The sequence below is a fragment of the Leptodactylus fuscus genome, chromosome 9, assembly GCF_031893055.1.
Source record: "Leptodactylus fuscus isolate aLepFus1 chromosome 9, aLepFus1.hap2, whole genome shotgun sequence".
Lineage (NCBI taxonomy): Eukaryota > Metazoa > Chordata > Amphibia > Anura > Leptodactylidae > Leptodactylus > Leptodactylus fuscus.
Genome location: NC_134273.1, coordinates 76,581,774 through 76,603,490, shown reverse-complemented (window position 1 = coordinate 76,603,490; position 21,717 = coordinate 76,581,774). Strand labels below are relative to the sequence as shown.

At 42.9% G+C, this 21,717-nt stretch overlaps 1 protein-coding gene across 10 annotated transcripts in view; it reads left to right on the top strand.

Moving 5' to 3' along the window:
- The window catches only part of CADPS (calcium dependent secretion activator), a 306,702-nt gene that overhangs the window by 81,825 nt on the left and 203,160 nt on the right, over positions 1 to 21,717 (top strand). For all 10 annotated transcript variants that reach the window (XM_075287333.1, XM_075287332.1, XM_075287331.1 and 7 more), the window contains exons 2-3: positions 1,356 to 1,469; positions 6,076 to 6,408. In XM_075287333.1, coding sequence (XP_075143434.1) covers positions 1,356 to 1,469; positions 6,076 to 6,408 — 447 coding nt within the window. The remainder of the gene's footprint in view (positions 1 to 1,355; positions 1,470 to 6,075; positions 6,409 to 21,717) is intronic.

The window sequence follows — 21,717 nt, the reverse complement described above, 5'->3', positions numbered from 1 at the left end:
AAGGTACCAGGTGCTGTAAATAAAGAGAGATAATCTACATAAACAAAATGCGCTGAATGCCGCCGCCGCTCGCAATCTCATGAATACTTCATGCCGGAATTTTTTTAAAAAGAATTTTGTCATCTAAATGCTAAATGGGGAAAAAAAAGAACAAAACTGTTTAAAGTGGATGTGTCAGTGACGCCGCACCTTCCACGCCGTCGTGTAATTAACGCCTAATGAATCAATGTCACTCTCCTATACTTTAAGCCGCCAATGACCGCGTCCGTGGAGCAGAAGCGACCCCGCGGTATGGAAGCTTGGAGAGGAAAGTGTTAACACAATGCTGCAGGTTTTGGAAATCTTAACTCTATAATTTCCCAAGCTTAAAGGGGAGGGTGCATGTCTCTTCCTGACGATCCCGAGAACAGAAAAGGGGGTGGGGGTCCTCCATTGTGAATGCAGGCATGATGACAGGGCACCCCTCTACTTTAATGGGGGCACTAATCAAGTGCTGTACTTCGGGGCTCCTAGTGAAGTGGATGGGCGTGGGGATGTGTCCCTGTTCTCAGGATCAGCAGTCAGACCCCCCACCGATCAGCTATTGATAAAGCGCAAATAGGCTTCGTGGCCTGACCTCTTTTAAAGGGGTTGTCCCACAATCACAACTGAGACGCTGAGCACTGGGGGTCCTTCTCCTGGGACGTGACAATGTGAGTCCTGTATTTAAAAGAAGCAATGATCGCGCATGCGCTAAGCCGCGCCATTCAATCTCTATAGGACTGGCAGTGATAAAGCAATACACGACTAGTTCCATTGACTGTGAATAAAGTGGCAGAGCAGACGTGTGACCATTGCGCCTTCAAAAGGGCCTGGGGGGCAAGTGACCCCCTATTTGAATGGGGCCAAGTAATGTGCAGCAATGATGTTGCTATCTGAGACTCCTTTCCAAAAACAGCACCACTCCTGTCCATGGCCTGGTAACACAGCCCATCTACTTTCATGTTAATAGACTCCACTGCAATACCAGAGATGGCCTGTATACAAGGGTGGCGCTATTCCTTCCAATTTTTAACGGGAAATGATGCAAAATAATATAAAAATCTATTATTGTGGATGAATCCATTAGATGGAGCTCTTAGGCTAGACTCTCAGCCTATTGGTACATTGTGGTTGCCATGTGGAGCATCCAGACCGCTGGTACAATTTTGGTAAATCCCATTTTCCATGCCTGATATGACATTGGGGATCTGTGTAAATGCAATGCATTGTTATTGTGTAGGGTTTTTTATGCAGTCTACGTATCAGTCATCTCTATGGACATCTTGATAACTGTGGTCTGTATAATGACTGGCGATATCTCATGTCTTTCACAGATCAGTAAACAGCAGCTCCAGACGGTGAAGGATCGCTTCCAGGCCTTCTTTAATGGCGAGACTCAGATTGTGGCAGATGAAGCATTCATGAACGCCGTGCAGAGTTACTATGAGGTAAGATGGAGAATTTGTGTTTATTGCACTTTATTTTATCACTACGGTTCTGCCTGATCTAGACCTCCAGCGATTGTCAGTTGTTGAGACTAGAATTAGATTGGTGGTGCCTCATACTAACAGTCGCAGGCGGTAGCGCCACCTACTGGATCCACAGCCTACCAGGCAGCACCTGATTTTACCCTCTCCATTGGAGCGAGTAGTGTTGCAGTTTGCAGAACTGCCATATATTAACCCCTGATGATTGCAGAACTTCTGCTGCATAGAGCGTCCACGTCTGGATGTATCTGACAACCTTTGGTTCCAGTGTCATCATCAGGACCTGATTGGTCCAGGCACCAACGGCAGCATCCAGACCAGAGAATGAGTGTTTCAGACATAGTTACGGATGTGCTGCTGGAACCCTGCAAGGGCATGAGGATGTCCAGACCTGGCTGCAAGTAACAATGCAAAATTGTTTCCAGACATAGAAGGGTTAATAGTTTATTTTTTTTCAATTATGTAAATCCCATCAATATTTGGTGTGACGTTTGCACTTCGGAGGAGGAGTCCTAGAAATGATGATCCGGCCCCTGCAGAGCCCTGACCACAACATCTTCCAGTCTGTCTGGGATGACATGAAGAGACAGATGGATTGGAGCAAGCAAGAAAATCTGTATTTAGTTCTCAAAAAACTGTTTTCAACTATATGAAGAAGAATTGAAAGGGCAAAGGTCACACTTAATTTTGATGGGATCTGCAGTTCTCTTTTCTTCATTCACTTTGCATTTTGCTAATCGACAAAAATAAAGTATTAACCCTTCTATGTCTGAAGGCATTCTTACTTTTCAGCCATTTTCCACACCTGCCTAAAACTTTTTGCACAGAACTATATATGAATACAACGAGAAAACTAATACAACTATCCAAACATGACCCTTAGAAGGCAAATTTCCAAAACATGAAGTTTTGTTCATCAAGATCTAAAACACTTCTGGTCATGGAAAGGTTAAATTCTCCACCTACCGATGAAAATGCGATGACACTGCTGCCCCATCCTCTAATACTAATGAGATGACTCTGCTGACCCTGTCACAGTCTACACAGCAAAGATGAGAAGTGAGCTGCAGACAACAGAAAATGTCAGCCTACTTTGCTGGCGTCAGTGTAAAAATTGTTATCTTTAGAAAATATAAAAAAAATATATAAATATTATAAAATGATATAAATATAAAAAATATAACATTGTATAATATAAAAAAATTATAAAATTATATAGATATTAAAAAATATAAAATGATATAAAAATAAAAATATTATAAAATGATATAGATATCAAAAATATATAAAATGATATAGATATCAAAAAAATATAAAATGATATACTGTAGATATAAAAATATTATAACATTATATAACTATAAAAAATATGCAATTATATAAATATAAAAAATATTATAAAAGTATATAAATATAAAAAATATTATAAATTATAATAAATATAATTGACAATCTTTTAATTTATATGTTTTGTAAGTTTTACCTATTAGGGCTCGTTCACACGGACAATAAGGGGGTGGATTATGGCGCGTAATCCACGTCATAATCCGCCCCCTCACAATGGTGGTCTACGTAGACCGCCAGGCTACTTTTTTCCGTGAGCGGCAGGAAAACAGAAGCAGGCTGCCCTTTCTTCAGGCGGTTTCCGCGGCTCACTGAGCCGCAGTGTCCGCCTGGCGGCAGCAACCTCCGGGGTTGGCCCATTCATTTGAGCCTGCTCTGGAGGGGGAAGCCACGACTGTCGAAAGCCGCGACAGTCGTGGCAGGCGGGTTTTGACCCGAGAGTGATGCGGCTCCCCGCGTCACTCTTGGTGCCAAAATCTGCTGTACCGCCCCCCGTGTGAACTTATAGGCAGCTTACTGACATCAGGTCTAAGTCACATAGATGGGCCTCATAAGACTCAATAAACCCCAATTCACATCTCTCGTGGTGGGGGATGGGTCCGCCAAGGCTTTATTTCAGACTGACTCTCCTGTCTTTCTCAGGGATGATCTGCAGCTGAATTCACCGTCTACTTCAGTACTGTCAGAATATTAGAGAGATGCTAATTAAGTAATTCCCCAACCTACGGCTTAATTTCTATAATTATACAATTTTTGGACAGACGTCAGTACCGGGAAAAAACATCTATTGCCGTGTCATTATCCGCTCTCTGTAAATGTTAACTAGTCTTTGGGCTTCATATGAATAATAGAGAGGGGATTGTACATGTAAAGGTTATATGCGTGCTGTAGTAGCGGCTGATGGTCACAGCATTGCTAGGAAACTGTTCTTAGATGTTTGATGTTGTCTTCCTCCCGCTGTTCCACCTCACCGCCGCTTCCTTTTATACTCATCAGACGTTGCTGCGAATACTTACTGAGATACATGGAAACCCATGGATCTCCATAAGAGCAATTGCAGTAAAAACTGCGAGGAAGCCATCTGTAAGACGCACTCACCTGTGTGTAAATACATTGGCAGTCCTGCGTGGTGCGAAAGAAAGTGTCGGAATGTCTTCATTTTATCCGTCCTTATGGAACTTCCAATGGAATGTGTTATGGTTACTATTAAAGGGGTTGTTTTCTCCCCCTTTAATAAGAGATTTGGTAAGGAGATCATCTGATTGTTGCTGGTCTCAGGGGTGCTCCTTACCCTGCAGCGGCCACTACAGGGAAAAGGTGGTATTACATAGTACCATTCAGATGAAAATCCAACTGTGTAATACAGGAAGAAACAGAGACTCATCAGAGTGAAAATCATTACTTGTTAGCAGCTCAACAATCATGGAGGAAGGTCACCCGATGACGTCTGAAAACGTACCATAAGGGTTTATTCAGATAACTGAGTTCCTTGACCGTGTGGTGGAGTGATGGGAATGGATCCATTGAAGTGATGCACAGATCCAGCACTCATAGGGTCGAGTCTCAGCTCAGTCATGTGACTATTATCTAATATTTTCTCCAATTTATAATTTTCAAGAATGGCATACTTAAAGGCGCTGTCCTGGACTATCTTCCTTTTCTCAGGCCAGTGACATCATGTCCATAGGTCAAATGACCATGCTGAAGTTCAGTCTCATTCAAAATAATGGGGTTGAGTTGTATTACCAAGCGCCGCTACTATACGGTGTATGCTAAACTTCTGACTTCGACTCCAGCTCATGTAATGGCTGAAATATAAAAATAATAACAGATTTACTATTGCAAAATGATGCAATTATATATTATTATTTTGATGGCTGGAGTTGTAAATCTACTAACTCTGACTCCACCTCCAATTGATCCAATTCCACCCTGAAAAATTCAACTTCACAGCCCTGGTCTTAAAGGGGTTGCACAGGATTTAGAGGAATAACAGGGACAGCCAGGGTGCATGTAAAGCAAACAAACAAAAAGCAAACTGGCTTGTCTCCAGCATTCCGTTGTCCTGATCCAGACCCCTTGTAGGAAGTCATTATGTCAGAAGCGGAGAGGCGTACGTAACTACTGAGACTAATCAATGTCTCTGAGTGATGATTAAGGGGATATCGTCACTCCTTAGGGAGAGACCACCATATAGGTGTGTGGAGACTTATTAAGCCTTTAGAACTCCACTTTGCAAGGGACCATGGGAAGAATATGCAAATCTGTCTTCCATGATGTAATTAGGAAGTCAGGTGCCTCAGTGTTGCAAACCAATAGAGGGCGCTCACTGGAATGTGCAAGCCTGTCTTCCCTGATGTAATTAGGAAGACAGAATCTCAGTGATATGGCCCAATAAAGGCTGCTCCCTTTAACATCATGCTCGACCTTCCAAGAGGTCTTTGTTTTGCAATGATGCTGGGATTATTACCAGGTATAATCTCTCAACCGAGGACAGCCGTTTCAATGTTATTGCATCTCGTCAGCCCAGTGTAGAGAAGACTAACCTGGTAGAGGTGAGAGGCTTAGACAGGGTTAAAGGGATATCGTCACTCTTTAGGGAGAGACCACCATATAGGTGTGTGGAGACTTATTAAGCCTTTAGCACTCCACTTTGCAAGGGACCATGGGAAGAATATGCAAATCTGTCTTCCATGATGTAATTAGGAAGTCAGGTGCCTTTATTGGGCCATATCACTGAGATTCTGTGTTCCTAATTACATCAGGGAAGACAGGCTTGCACATTCCAGTGAGCGCCCTCTATTGGGTTGCAACACTGAGGCACCTGACTTCCTAATTACATCATGGAAGAAAGATTTGCATATTTTTCTCTGAGTGATGATGACAATCATATACATCACCATTTCCTTATCGATGACTGCGGGGGTCAATGAATAGTCTTATTGGTCATGTGAGCTTCTCCACTTCTGGCACTGTGAGTTCCAGTATGGGAGAGACATGATCCCAAAACAGCCGTCTGCAGATGCGTTTTAGGCTTCATCCTAGTCAAGGTGTAAGACCTGTTAAAGGGTCGAGCCTTGACTTATCGGATAGGAACTTAACAACAGCCCACGTCTTCATTTTTATACCACAATCCCTAAATCCGTTCACACATTATGCACTAGAGCAGGTTAAACTACAAAAAACTTCTTCCCGGGACTAATTTTTATCCATTTATTTTTAGGTATTCTTAAAAAGTGACCGTGTGGCCAGAATGGTGCAGAGCGGAGGTTGTTCTGCCAATGACTCTCGTGAGGTCTTCAAAAAACACATAGAAAAGAGAGTGAGAAGTCTTCCCGAGATTGACGGCCTCAGCAAGGAGACTGTTCTGAGTTCCTGGATGGCTAAATTCGACGCCATTTACCGTGGAGAAGAAGATCCCCGCAAGCAACAAGCCAGGATGACGGCGAGCGCGGCCTCCGAGCTGATTCTCAGCAAGGAACAACTGTATGAAATGTTTCAACAAATCTTGGGGATTAAGAAGTTTGAGCACCAACTTCTCTACAACGCGTGCCAGGTACGGAGCCGTGTATGATTCTGAGAGATGCTTCTTGTCTCGTCGGGTCTCTTCAATTTTTTATGTCAGCTCAGATCTCAAGTAAAGCAATGCAGCCGTCAGTAAACTTGCACGTCTTCATTGTCTGGAAGGAAATGAGGCCAAAACTGCTTAGTACACGGCCATTGTCAATAATGACATTGTGTTGTCTCTACATGGTACATTACTGCCGAGGAGGGAAAGCTGCGGCTTATTTTCTTACATTACATCTTTATGTTGCGCTGAATAGTTTAATTGCTCTTAGAGATATAAATAACCCGGCTATTCACACCAGAGGAGCGCTTTAGCCGCCAATGCCAGGGAATCGTGTACTTGAGCAGCCTTAGTCTAAACGGGGACCGATAATGGGTTACCTGGGTCTCAGATTATGGGCGTAGATCGATTGGAACAGTAATTAAATCTTTCGTAATATTCCAGGGCTCTCAGGGACATCATCATGGAGCTACCTGGGTGCAATCCTAATACCTAACAGTACTCTGACAGTTCCCAGGTCCCTGATACAGTAGTATACAAAGGAAATGACTGCTCATCCAATTATTGGCCAAACCAGAGACCTATCTCAGCTATTGACTGCATTTTGAGAGGGAAGTAAAACCAAGAACTCCACTCTACATGGATGGGGGACAAGCGCCCGAAACAGCTGTCTGCAGATGAGTGTCTGGTTTGGTTTATAACCTACACATGATGCAAGTCCTGTTATAGGGTCGGTTTGGCTTATATCCTAGTCCAGTTGCAAGGTCTGTTAAAGGGTCGGGCATTGAGCTGTCTGCAGCTGACTTGTTTGGCTTACATCCTAGTAATCTTGCAAGTCCTGTTAAAGGGTCGGCCATTCAGCTGTCTGCAGATTACTGGGTTGGCTTACATCCTAGTCAAGTTGCAAGGTCTGTTAAAGGGTCGGGCATTGAGGTATCTGCAGCTGACTGCTTTGGCTTATATCCTAGTAATGTTGCAAGTCCTGTTAAAGGGTCGGCCATTGAGCTGTCTGCAGATGAGTTTGGTTTACATCCTAGTAATTCTGCGAGGCATTGAGATATAGGAAAGGTCCTTCAGTGTATTGAGAGGAAAACAAATCCATACACTCCGTTCTGCACAGAGTGCGGCAAACAGCTGGCTTGTCTTGGATCCTATTCATATTGCAAGGCCTGTTAAAGGGTCTTACATTGAGTTGTCTGCAGATGAGTATCTGACTTGGTTTACATTATAGTTATGGTGCAAGACATGTTAAAGAGTCACATAAGATACTTGTAAGGCACCTTCCAAGAGGTGGTGCTAGAGGCTTCAACTTGTACACATTGTATTTCACTCTGCTCAGTTCTTCCTGCTTTTTAACATGGTGCTGACAAGGCGTTCTGCATTTTCCAATTCTTGCCCTATTTCACGTTATATATCAGAAATTTAAGACTAAAATTTGTGGTTTTTGTTGAGGTAGATTTTATAAAAAAAATATTGGTTCCTGGGTATATTAAGGATGATACAACCTCTATATGATCTGTATCTTTGGGTTACCATGGGCTTGATATCTGGGCCATCCATTAGCCTTCAGTAAATAGACCATCAGCCTCTAGGCACAGAGATTCACTGCTTGTCAGGGACTGACAGACCCAGGATACCAAAAATAGCTGGAGGTACGGCATCCTCGGGGACACATTAGAAGTCAGATGGATTCACACGCACGATGAAAGGAGCCGGCCTTGTTACCTTGTATAATGAGTGATCGCCGAGAGGAAAACTTACCATGAAGGGTTAATATATGATTATTTCAGGTCAGGATGCTATAGATAAACTACTCTACATTCATAATATAACATGCTATTGTTAACCCTTTATGTGCAGTTTGCAATACATGTACTGGTAATGGAGTACTGACCTGAAGGGGCTTGGTTGCTGTGGAATGGGTAAGGGGCAGGTTTTGTTGCTGTGGCTTACACAGTGGGTGGAATAGACTAACCCCTCTATATTTCATATGTATCATCGATAGGTAAAAATGTGACCCTATGTGGCCTTTGCATCTGGCTCGCCCCTTTCAGTAATAGTTTGGAGCCCACCCATTGAGGTCTATGGGAGTGTTTTCTTGCAAGAGGCGGATACGTCATCTATGGACAGTAGTGGATATAATGATGGGTCAGTGGTGTTATCTACAGAGGTGTTATCTTCTATTGCAATCCTATTTCTGATCTAAATGAGGAAAACCTCTACAAAATTGGTAAGTGGTAGGTCATTATTAGGCTTAGTCACCAGAGTTAAAATTGCAGGACTTTCTTTTTTTTTTCAATATAGATAGCGGCATGCAATATTATTTAAAATATCATCAACAATTCTTTAAAAAACACGTTTAAATAGGTCATTTTCGGACGACACATTCCCTTTAACCTCAGATGTAGGAGGCTGGCTATACACTGGTGCATCGCTGTTACCTTTCTATGCAAAGTTGTCTGCACCTCCGTCCCCTGGAATCAATAATGGATGTATAAATCCTCCGTTAAAGACCTGATGCAGATTTCTCGCGTGCAGACTTCTACGCAGATAATCCGAGCAGACTCCCATACTGCGGTGTTGTTTGTTTTTCTGCACGAAACAGAAAATTCAGCTCCAGATGTTAGCACTGAGCCGAACAAAAGGAAGAGATTACCCCGAGGTTTTAGGATGATACAGGCATCATTAAGACCTCTTTTGACTTTCATCTCTATATCCATATTTGCCTTTAAACTGCTAATTTGGTTCCATGATGCAGAATCGTCCCTGCAGACTGCAGATATTTCTACGGGAGGAAGAATTGATCCAAATTCTAATGATTCTGATTAATCGGATTCCTCTTTTCTCGGCTGTAGGATAATTCTTAATTTTAGTCTATTGTTCTGGAATCCCGATTAAGGTCACTATAGCCTCAACTGGGATATAAATAAAATATTACAAAGCCCTGTCTTCTGCTAAATAATATATAAAGAAGCAGGAAGACGGATATTTTGTGCATGTTTTATTTATTTTGTTGCCCCCTTTTTGCCATATGATGAAGCCAATGACAGAAGAGCAGAATCAGCATCGTATTAATAAGGCAACCTGATCTGTAAGAGTCACCCGAGTCACCCAGACAATATATGGGTCAAGTCTATTGCTTTGGTTATATTGACCAAAAAATGTTTTTATGCTTTTGGGGGTCATGTTTAGATGTAGGAAGGTAATCGCTCCATCTGCAACACACTCCCTATTCTTGAAAACCTGCCAGGTGATTTCTGCTGTCTTATCATATAGCCAAATAAGATAGAGTAGAGGAGAGGAGCTGAGCTCTGTGATATATAGGGTTATAGGATAGAGGAGAGAAGCTGAGCTCTGTGATATATATATAGGTTATATGATAGAGGAGAGAAGCTGAGCTCTGTGATATATAGGGTTATATGATAGAGGAGAGAAGCTGAGCTCTGTGATATATAGGGTTATAGGATAGAGGAGAGAAGCTGAGCTCTGTGATATATAGGGTTATATGATAGAGGAGAGAAGCTGAGCTCTGTGATATATAGGGTTATATGATAGAGGTGAGAAGCTGAGCTCTGTGATATATAGGTTATAGGATAGAGGAGAGAAGCTGAGCTCTGTGATATATAGGGTTATAGGATAGAGGAGAGAAGCTGAGCTCTGTGATATATAGGGTTATATGATAGAGGAGAGAAGCTGAGCTCTGTGATATATAGGGTTATATGACAGAGGAGAGAAGCTGAGCTCTGTGATATATAGGGTTATATGATAGAGGTGAGAAGCTGAGCTCTGTGATATATAGGTTATAGGATAGAGGAGAGAAGCTGAGCTCTGTGATATATAGGGTTATAGGATAGAGGAGAGAAGCTGAGCTCTGTGATATATAGGGTTATATGATAGAGGAGAGAAGCTGAGCTCTGTGATATATAGGGTTATATGATAGAGGAGAGAAGCTGAGCTCTGTGATATATAGGGTTATAGGATAGAGGAGAGAAGCTGAGCTCTGTGATATATAGGGTTATATGATAGAAGGAGAGAAGCTGAGTGTGTGATATATAGAATTACATGATAGAGGAGAGAAGCTGAGCTCTGTGATATATAAGGTTATATGATAGAAGGAGAGAAGCTGAGTGTGTGATATATAGAGTTATATGATAAAGGAGAGAAGCTGAGTTTTGTGATATATAGGGTTATAGGATAGAGGAGAGAAGCTGAGCTCTGTGATATATAGGTTATAGGATAGAGGAGAGAAGCTGAGCTCTGATATATAGGTTATATGATAGAGGAGAGAAGCTGAACTCTGTGATATATAGGGTTATATGATAGAGGTGAGAAGCTGAGCTCTGTGATATATAGGGTTATATGATAGAGGAGAGAAGCTGAGCTCTGTGATATATAGGGTTATATGATAGAGGAGAGAAGCTGAGCTCTGTGATATATAGGGTTATAGGATGGAGGAGAGAAGCTGAGCTCTGTGATATACACTCACCGGCCACTTTATTAGGTACACCTGTCCAACTGCTCGTTAACACTTAATTTCTAATCAGCCAATCACATGGCGGCAACTCAGTGCATTTAGGCATGTAGACATGGTCAAGAGAATCTCCTGCAGTTCAAACCGAGCATCAGTATGGGGAAGAAAGGTGATTTGAGTGCCTTTGAACGTGGCATGGTTGTTGGTGCCAGAAGGGCTGGTCTGAGTATTTCAGAAACTGCTGATCTACTGGGATTTTCACGCACAACCATCTCTAGGGTTTACAGAGAATGGTCCGAAAAAAAAAAAACATCCAGTGAGCGGCAGTTCTGTGGGCGGAAATGCGTTGTTGATGCCAGAGGTCAGAGGAGAATGGCCAGACTGGTTCGAGCTGATAGAAAGGCAACAGTGACTCAAATAGCCACCCGTTACAACCAAGGTAGCCAGAAGAGCATCTCTGAACGCACAGTACGTCGAACTTTGAGGCAGATGGGCTACAGCAGCAGAAGACCACACCGGGTGCCACTCCTTTCAGCTAAGAACAGGAAACTGAGGCTACAATTTGCACAAGCTCATCGAAATTGGACAATTGAAGATTGGAAAAACGTTGCCTGGTCTGATGAGTCTCGATTTCTGCTGCAACATTCGGATGGTAGGGTCAGAATTTGGCGTCAACAACATGAAAGCATGGATCCATCCTGCCTTGTATCAACGGTTCAGGCTGGTGGTGGTGGTGTCATGGTGTGGGGAATATTTTCTTGGCACTCTTTGTGCCCCTTGGTACCAATTGAGCATCGTTGCAACGGCAAAGCCTACCTGAGTATTGTTGCTGACCATGTCCATCCCTTTATGACCACAATGTACCCAACATCTGATGGCTACTTTCAGCAGGATAACGCAATGCCATGTCATAAAGCTGGAATCATCTCAGACTGGTTTCTTGAACATGACAATGAGTTCACTGTACTCCAATGGCCTCTACAGTCACCAGATCTCAATCCAATAGAGCATCTTTGGGATGTGGTGGAACAGGAGATTCGCATCATGGATGTGCAGCCGACAAATCTGCGGCAACTGTGTGATGCCATCATGTCAATATGGACCAAAATCTCTGAGGAATGCTTCCAGCACCTTGTTGAATCTATGCCACGAAGAATTGAGGCAGTTCTGAAGGCAAAAGGGGGTCCAACCCGTTACTAGCATGGTGTACCTAATAAAGTGGCCGGTGAGTGTATAGGATTCTGCAGGGTGCTCTCTTCCCCTCTTCTCCATGCAGGGTGCACATGGGGGCTCTGCTGCAGCATTATATTACCTAATATAGCTTTGCATTACATTGCTGACAACCTCATAGGAGATCACTTATGGCTGGTAATAGTTAAACCTAAATCCAATGCAGGTCCATCAGAACAAACAAAGTCCTGTAGGTCTGTATGGAGTAGGTTTTAATATTTGGGGGGAGGGAGGAGTTGTGTTCTTTTAATTATTTTTAGCAAATTAGTTTTTTTTTTTTTCTGTTTTATTGTGTTATACAAATATAGAGATTGTAGGAGAACGTTTCACCTTCAAGATAAGTTCATCATCCTTAGAAGTGAGTGTAGGAAGCTCCGCATAGTATATTACTCAGGGGACCAAATTATGTGGTTATTTAACTGCTTCTGTAATAACAACCCAAATGAGTTTACATTAATTGTTTGTTTGGGCTGCTTGTTTAGAGGCGAGAAGGAATGGGGCTTGTTTATGTGTTGTGGTAATAAAGACGACATCTAATATAAAGAAAATAAATCAGATAATACTACAAAACAGAATAACAGCATATAATATAGCCATATCATTATACCTAAAAGCTAGCGCGGATATACAATACAGTATAAAGAATATAAACCATATACTACTACTAGCCTGTTGTTGGTGTCGATGATCCGCCTATATTCAGCAAATTGCTGCTGTTGATGGTTTGCCTGCTCCGGCGTTTCAGCAGCTCTCAAGCTATCCTACTGCTGAACTCATTCCTCATGCTGTGCCTATGATTGTTCCGGCATCTCAGCAGCTCGCTGGGACTCCATATTATGAGCGTGTATTTGGCGCCAATGATCCCGTCAGCTCTGCTTGAGGAGAGCTCTGTGACTTATGGCTACCTTCATAGCTCTCGTGGTTTTAGAATTTTGCAACAAATTACATTTTATTTTTCTCTATGTAGTGATTAAAAAATCCCCCAGCTACTTAGTCCCCACTGGTGTCCACTTACCTGCACAGATCAGCTGCTGCTGTCGCTCCCCATTCTTCTAGGTCTGGTTCTCTCTCATTTACAGGCCTGCAGAGTGCCGTGCGCATCCCTGTCTCCCAGGTTAGTGTTACTGATGCTGGGAGTAGGTGGGGCATCACTCACATCTTCCCTCCCAGTACCTGCCCACACTCTCCTAAGCTACAAGCCTCGCCTTCTTCCTAGGTCTGTAATAATAACCTGGTAGGCGGGGGCGCACAGCACTCTGAAGGCCTGTAAATGAGAGAGAACCAGACCTAGAAGAACGGGCAGTGACAGCGGCAGCAGATCTGTGCAGGTAAGTTGAGCGAACAGAATTCTGTTCCTGATCTATTTTAGGTGGGATCGGAACCCAATTGCGATCATGAAATTTACTTGATCGCCGATCGGGATCCGATCTTTTCCGATCCCGATCGCTCAACCCTATTCATCAGGTGTCAATGACCTGACTTACCACACTCGAAAAGCAAGTGCCCATAACTATAGGAACAGCTTGTGCTTCCTTTCCCTTAGCATTAGAGCACATTAAACCTTATCCAAAAAATACCCCCCAGTAGAGCAAGCAATGCAACCCTTCCCATGTGGTGCATTATACTAAGTTCTTATTGTTCCCTTGGATCCATTTTTGGTGGAAAACAAATCCCCCCACTGCTGATGAAAAAGGGAACCCAATTTTAAGTCGCTTTATCCATCAGATTTTGATTTTCAGCAAAGATGTATTTTTCAATTTCTCGGTCCATTCTTTTCATGGTCTCCTTTATTCTTCAGGATCCAATTTCTCTCCATATAATACTGACCATCATGAATGCTCCGAGATTAGAACTTTTTTTTCTTTGAACACTATGGGACTGAACTTGTCAATAACCTTGGCTTTTATTCTCCGTCATTACCTTTCATACTTCTTATCGTTGGGAATTGTAGCCTCGCAACGCTTTCATCTTCCAATTCATGAAATTTCATATCCACCGACATGACCAGAGCTACAATGTTGCGAGTGTGTACAAAGGCTTTGTAGGCTTGTGTACTATACTTAGGAAAAATCGGGCAGATCATCACTTGGTCTGATGCAGATATTTGTCTTTAGCCTTCGAAATCTTTAAATTTTTATCCTCTTATTCCCTCTATTTTTGTAGATTTTTTGTGTGGCTGACACCATCCTATTCCCTTAGTTGTCTCTTCCATTAGGCACCAGTGTACATGGAGGATATTCATTACATGCACCAGTGGGGGTGACAACTTAATTTCCCCAGCAAGAGTTATAAAAACACACAAGAGCCAACGTGATGGGATACCAATTAATTTCATAGGAAGTCAATTAACCTGTCTGAAATAAACCTTTCTATACATAGCACTAACATGTCAACTCATATACATGGCTAGATTGCCTCTCTACGGTAAGATAAATGATACTGGAATAGACAGGGTTGAGGGGATATTGTCACTCCATAGGGAGAGAACCACCATTTAGGTGTGTGGAGGCTTATTAAGCCATCAGCACTCCACTGTGCAAAGGAACATGGGAAGAATATGCAAATCTGACTTCCAGGGTGTAATTAGGAAGCCAGTGCCTCAAGTATGCACACCAATAGAGGGCACTGACTGAGAATGTGCAAGTCTGTCTTCCATGATGTAATTAGGAAGACAGAGTCTCAGTCAAACAATCCAATAGAGGGCGCTCCCTTTAACATCATGCCGACCTTCTCAGAGGCCTTTGTTTGCAATGATGTTGGGATTTTACCAGATACAGTCTCTCAGCCAAGGACAGCTGTTTCGATGTATTTGCATCTCATCAGCTTGGCGCAGAGAGGACTGATCTGGCAGAGGTGACAGGCTTATTGCCAGTCATACGTTTTTTATTAAGTACCGTATTAAGTATTTAGAACAATGGAATGGTACAATGCAGTATCAGAAACAATGGAACGGTTCAGACAGTCAGAATTTTAGTAGGTTAAAGAGGACCTTTTGCCCTCTGGGGCACATGTGGCGTAATACACTGCTAGAAAGCCAACAGTGCGCTGAATTCCCGGCTTTCCCAACCTGTGCCCCCGGTGAAGAGCTATCGGTGCCGGTAGCGGTGAGGAATGCCCCCCCCCCAGTACTAGTCTATGGACAAGTACAATCAGGAGTAAGGAAATCGGCGCTACTGTGAGGAAGGGTGTTCTTGACTGACTGTCAGAAATGGCCTTCTGACAGTGAAGAGTTACAGTACCAGCACCGATAGCTCTTCACCGGAGGCACAGAACGGGAAAGCCAACAGTGCGCTGTCGGCTTTCTAGCGGTGTATTACACCGCATATGCACTAGAAGGTGAAAGGTCCTCTTTAAAGGTGTAATCCCATTGTGGATATATAAGGCATAACCTGTGAATGTTTCACTTCAAGGATCCAACTAATATGGAGAACAGGAACTGTCGACTCTCATGACCATTGTGGATGGAGCGGTGACATTGCATGCATGGCTTTCCCCATTTACAGTATTTCTATGGGAGTTGTGTAAATAGCCCAGCAGACACGTGGCCACTTTTCCATTCACAGTGGCTACACAACAAGAGTTGGGACCCCCCCCACTTACCATTTGGTCCAAAGTATTGCCATGCCGAGCAACAACCTCTTGACTGCCTATCCCCATTACACATAATGAGACTATGATGTATTATGATACATTGCATTGGGGGTCAGAGATCCCAGGTTCAAGTTCCCTTGTAATACAGGAAAAAATTGTAAAAAAAAAAAAAAGTTAAAAAATCTTTTAGTTTAAAAAACACATAATATAAAGAACATAAAATAGCAACCATGTTAGGTCCTTAAAGGGTTAACAATTAACATCTGAAGGTCAGGACTCCGTTCCAACTACTATCATTTATATCACATTAATAAGCAAAGGATTTTGGAAAAAAACAAGATGATGCCCAAGGGTGGAAAAAAAAACTTGTAGAATATAAGAAACTTTTTTTTTTTCCAGAGCAATTTTCACGAACCAATACACCAGCTGCAAACAACTGATATTTTTAGCAACTTAAAATTTTCCAAAACATTTGCTCATCTGTCTTTGTTCAGTGGATTATAAGAAATACGTTCCTGTCACTGTGCGTTCGGGAGAGGGATGGAAAGGTTCCTTAAACAGATATTTAACAGCAGATTTTAACCCAACCTTCAGAAAACACAAATAGCTATCAGCGCGATCAAGGGGGCAGCGGGATTGTAGTAAATAAAGTATAATAGACATAATTATGTGCTATTGTGCTTCAGAGCTGTATTTATCCTTCTTTATGGGGCTCCTATAAATTGCATTATGCAGCTCCATACATTACAATGTAGGGAGCAGATTCCAAGATAATATTAAAGCTAGAAAGAGCGGAGCACAGGATAGAGGGAGAGGCTCCTGCTGCAGCCAGTTATCTAACAGGACACTAACACAACAGGGCTCAGATGCATTGGCTAGTACAAGGCCCTGTAGACGTTTACGCATCTATTCACATGACCATTGTTTTAACGGTCCGTGCGTATAATACAAGAAAAGAATGGAACAAGTCTTATCTCGGGCCGAGGTAGATAGAGTCATGTCTATGAGGGATCCATGAAATCGGATTAGCCTCGGGTGTTCACTCAGCTGTGAAAAATTCCTTTTTTCATGGCCGAGTGCAGGGCCCTATCATGTGAATGTAGCCGAAGGCAAAGGACGGTGAGGAGGAGGCGGGCATGACTGATCTAATGGGATATATAGAATCTATGATATATTTTACGGTTTTAATTAATAGGGTGAAACAAGAGGATAAGATAAGATAGGAAATGTGTTTTTTTTAATTTTTACATTGTCTCTGTGGAGTGTTATGAAAAAATACACTGCCCAAAAACTTGTCGGAATGTGCAAGCTCCAAATCCTTCAATAGTGGCAGGTGACTCGCCTTGCATGACCCGAAAAGAATCTTCTAAGGGAGGGGTCTACACAACCTCTTCCTCCCGGGAAAGTTTTAATAAGTGGCTTAGTGGTGCAATGGGTACCCTGCTTCGTAGTCCCAAGTGGAATACCACATTGGTAGTCATCACCTGACTGAGGCCTCAGGAGGGGAAGCAGAGGAAGATCAACCCTGAGGACTCAGAATCTAGTTACCTGCTGCATTGCTAGGCCCCCTCCCCTTACTTAAACTTCCTGGTGCAAAAGTAACCCCTTCACGATCCTCACCATTGCTCTCCTTCTGCAGGTGGGACATTGATAATGTCATCATCATCATGTTGACAGTACAGCAGGAAAGCAGCAATGGGGTAGGGGACTGCAATGCGGTGGTTTTAACCATATAACCTCCATCTTTTGTACGCCCCTAGAGACTGCACTATTTTTGCACTCCTTAGATGAGTTCTTATTCACATTTATGGCATAGGCCACAAAATATATAGCAAAAATCAGCTCCAAGGTACTAGAGTTCCAGAAAACGTCTATCAACCATGTAATAGAAGTCAACATTTTGGCCACATGTAGCCTCTTTCAGACAAGGATGACCATGTGCGTAACTCACTCCATTCACCTCCATGGAAACAACCAAAAACAGCTGAGCCATGAAGTGAATGGAGAGAGTTACAGTCATGCACATCTACTGTCCCATTGAGCTTCTGGTTAGATGTAGTGGCCGACTCACTGGGGGCGCAGGAGGCCAGGCAAACCCTGTTCTGGAGATAAATTCTGGTGACTATCCCATACATATCTAAGATGAGAATACTCCTTAATATAGTGATTCTTCATCCCCCACAATGGACTGTTAAGGAATTTTCAAACAGACCTTTTGTGTATATGGTTAGTAGGATAATATCAGATATAGGACACAACTGCTATTATTACATGGTATGGAGGTTATATGTGTCAATCCTGCACACTTTGCAGTTATTTTTGTCCTGACGAAAGCTCCAACTTCTCACATTCTCTGAGCTATAATAAGAAGCATTAATCCATTTCACAGACGTGCTGGTAAATTAAACACCTCGCACGTAGAACGGCTTCACAGGATGAGCCCAATTACAGGTCCCATGCTCTCCTCGGGTTCAGCAAATGAAGTCTGTTGAGATCACCGACACTTCAAAGATGTTTGCTGTTAAAATATATTAACAGCCTCGTATCCTTGACCTGACCTCAACAGGGTCATCGTAGATAGGACTAAATATTCAGCACTGCGTCTCCGGGATGATTGAAGTGGATCAGCAGGAAGAGAACCATTATTAAATGCTTTGACACGGTCACATCATAGTCTGTCATCCTTTATTATCTCCAGGAGAGAGATGACGTTCTATATTGAATTTTGGATGGTAATATACATACAAAATGGAAAACAAAACCCATGATCGCAGTCTTCTCTGAACTTATGGTCAGTCATGGCTTTCCCCTACTTATTCCTAATATGGGGCGATGTCTATCTTAAAGGAGTATTCCCATGAACATATCTATATTTGAAGACATTTTTTCAAATATAAGTAACTAGCCTCTGCCCATGACTTTGTCTGCGGGTTGTTGGAGTGGATGATCCGCCTATATTCAGCAAATTGCTGCGGTTGATGGTTTGCCTGCTTCAGCGTTTTGGCCGCTCTTAAGCTTTCCTGCTGCTGACCTTGTTCCTCGCACCGTGCCTGTGATTGTTCCGGCATCTCAGCAGCTCGCTGGAACACCATATAATGAGCGTGCTGTTGGTATTGATGATCCACCTGCTCTGGTGTTTCGACAGCTGTCAAGCTGGCCTGTTGCTGAACTCGTTCGTCGCGCTGTGCCCGTGATTGTTCCAGTATCTCAGCAGCTCGCTGGGACACCATATAATGAGTGTGTTATTGGCGTCGATGATCCCCTTCAGCTTGGGGAGAACTCTGTGACTTCTGGCTCCTTCATAGTTCTCATTGTTTTCGTCAAATTAGATTTTCTTTTTCCAAGCATGTTGAAAATTGGCAAACTGCCAATTTGGATGAAAGGTGTTTGCCCATGTCAGTTTGTGAGCACTGCCTGGAGCAGATCAGATAATATGCAAATGCATGAACACAAACCACTGAGGGTTAGCGTGTGTTTACACTGAGAGAAAACAGCTGTGGCTTTCTCAGAAGCTGAGATAAGAGCAGTGTAATATAGTATGTGAGCATAAATTCATAACAGTCGTGAAGCCATGTCATTTACCAGGATAAAAATGCCTATGTTTTAATTGAGGTTACAAACTATCTATGTGCTAAATTTCATTCAAATCCGTTCAGCCGTTTTTGCGTGATTGAGGAACAAATATCCAAACACACAAACTTTTACATTTACAATATTAGTAGGATTAAAAATTCTGCAGAACTTTACAGATTTTCTCACTATCTTACTGGTGACCTCTGTTGTCTTGATGGGTTTCCCAATGGATACGACCACAAATGCAGAAACTTTCTATGGTCTGGGACTTGTCAGGAACCCAGCCATGATCTTCTTATTGTAGCCGGGTTATCAGGCACGGACACGACATGTACGAGAAGATACAGCGACAACAAGAAAATAATAGCTGATTTTCTAACCTTAGAAAGGTCCTACATTCATGGTCGTATCCACCGGCAAACGATCAACCGGCATCTGGACATGGCCACATCCACTGGTCGGTGCAGGGTCCTGGTGTCAGGGTCCCCACCAAACGGATACTGATGACCCATCATCAGTATAGAAAACCATCTGTTTGTCAGTAAACCCTTTAAGTAATTGAGAGAACGTGTTTGTAATGGTCCATAATGCGGGTATTTTTATGGGATCCCTCCAATTCCAAGAAAGATACAAACCCCTAGACCATACTGAGGAACACGGAGGAGCTTTATTACAGAACATGATCCAGAAAGAGGAGACAAGATTCTTTTGCATAAAATCGAGACTCTCGACCATTTTTAAGACTTTTCCATACAGGCAGCATTGTCATCTTGTCAGATCCTGACGGCAGGTGAGTCAATTCACTCTGTCAGACATAAAAGTGCTGTGCGGTGACCTGAACATAATCTTCCAGTTGCCATCGGAGCACGGTGAGTGCACCTTCACCTGAAGTGACATAATGTATATGAAGACATTCTCGACTTGACACCATTCAGACTTTTGAATGATCTTTTGGTTCCTTTTTTGCTTTGTCACCAATTCTATAGAATAAATCCTAAACTGTGACAACTTCTGCCTTATACCTTGAGATTTAACCAATCTTCAGTCCTTCAGGTAGTAAAATACTGAGACTGGAAATGTAGCTTACCAAATCAGAGAAGATTCTATCTATTCTATTAGTAGGGTTGAGCCGATCTTGAGATTTCAGGATCGTTTTTAAAATCCGATTTTCGATCATTTTCCATCTGAACCCGATCCCAATGCCGATCCTAATGTAAGTCAATGGGATTTTTTAATGATTGAAAATCGGATTTTAAAAACGATCCTATTCACTACACAGCGTGGAGTCCAAAAATTGAAGGCTACACACAGTGTAGTGATTAGAAAATCCGTCGGCTACTTAGCCCCTCCCGCTGTCCGGTTACCTTCACAGGACCGCTGAAGCTCACTGGAGCTCCAGGCTGTCGTTCTCTCTGATTCAGACACCGGCAGAGTGCCGCATGCTCCCCCGCCACCCTAGGTTAGTGTTACTGATTCTGGAAGAAGGCGGGGCTTGTCGTGGCTTTGGAGATTGTGCACTCACGTCTCCCCTCCCTGTACCCGCCCACACTCTTCTAAGCAATTCTGTTCCCGATCTTTTTTAGGCAGGATCGGAACCCAATCACGATCGTGAAATTTACTCGATCGCCGATCGGGATCCGATCTTTTCTGATCCTGATCGCTCAACCCTATTAGTCTACATTGATTAGATTGGTTAGTGAGGCCTCGGGCCCGCAAATCTCACAAACACTGCTATCATGTCTTTTTAAACCCCCGAGTATAATGATCAGAGGCCCAGAGGAGGTGAGGGAACAGTAAAAACAAAGTTACTTACCTCTCCTGGCTGCGGCAGGCTTCAGGCTTGTTTGGTGATGTCCCAGACGTCATGTGGGCCAGGTCAGTGTCATTATGCATCACAATGCAGGCCTGGCTCACGTGACGAGGGCTTAGCTTTGGGGCAATGCTTGAAGGTGTCTTCCAGACATTCAGTATTGATGACCTACCTCTGTGGATAAGTTGTGTGAAGCAGCTACAGGGCTTGTATCAGCGCCACTATCTTTTCACAGCCCTGTGTCCAAAAATTTGCAACCCTTGTAGAATCATTTCCTAGCTTTAGAGGACGAGGCTTGCTCAAGAAATGAAATACAGGATGTAATTGCCCATTTCTACCTTTGTGGACGCAAACGCCTTTTGCCCATTCATTATCGATGGCCTCATCCTTGTAAATGCCATAAAAATGCATAAAATGATTCTAATCCGGGTAATCGGGGAGAGAGTTACAATGGTTTATTATTTACATGTAATTATAGCATTTCCATTATTAATTATAGGACATCATTACGAGGTTTCTGCAAGACTAATTCCTCGCAGCAGCTATAAATAGTGCACAGCGGATAAGTACCGTGCTGTAGGCCGCCGCTGCCACCGCCATTAAGGATTGGGAGAATTACCGA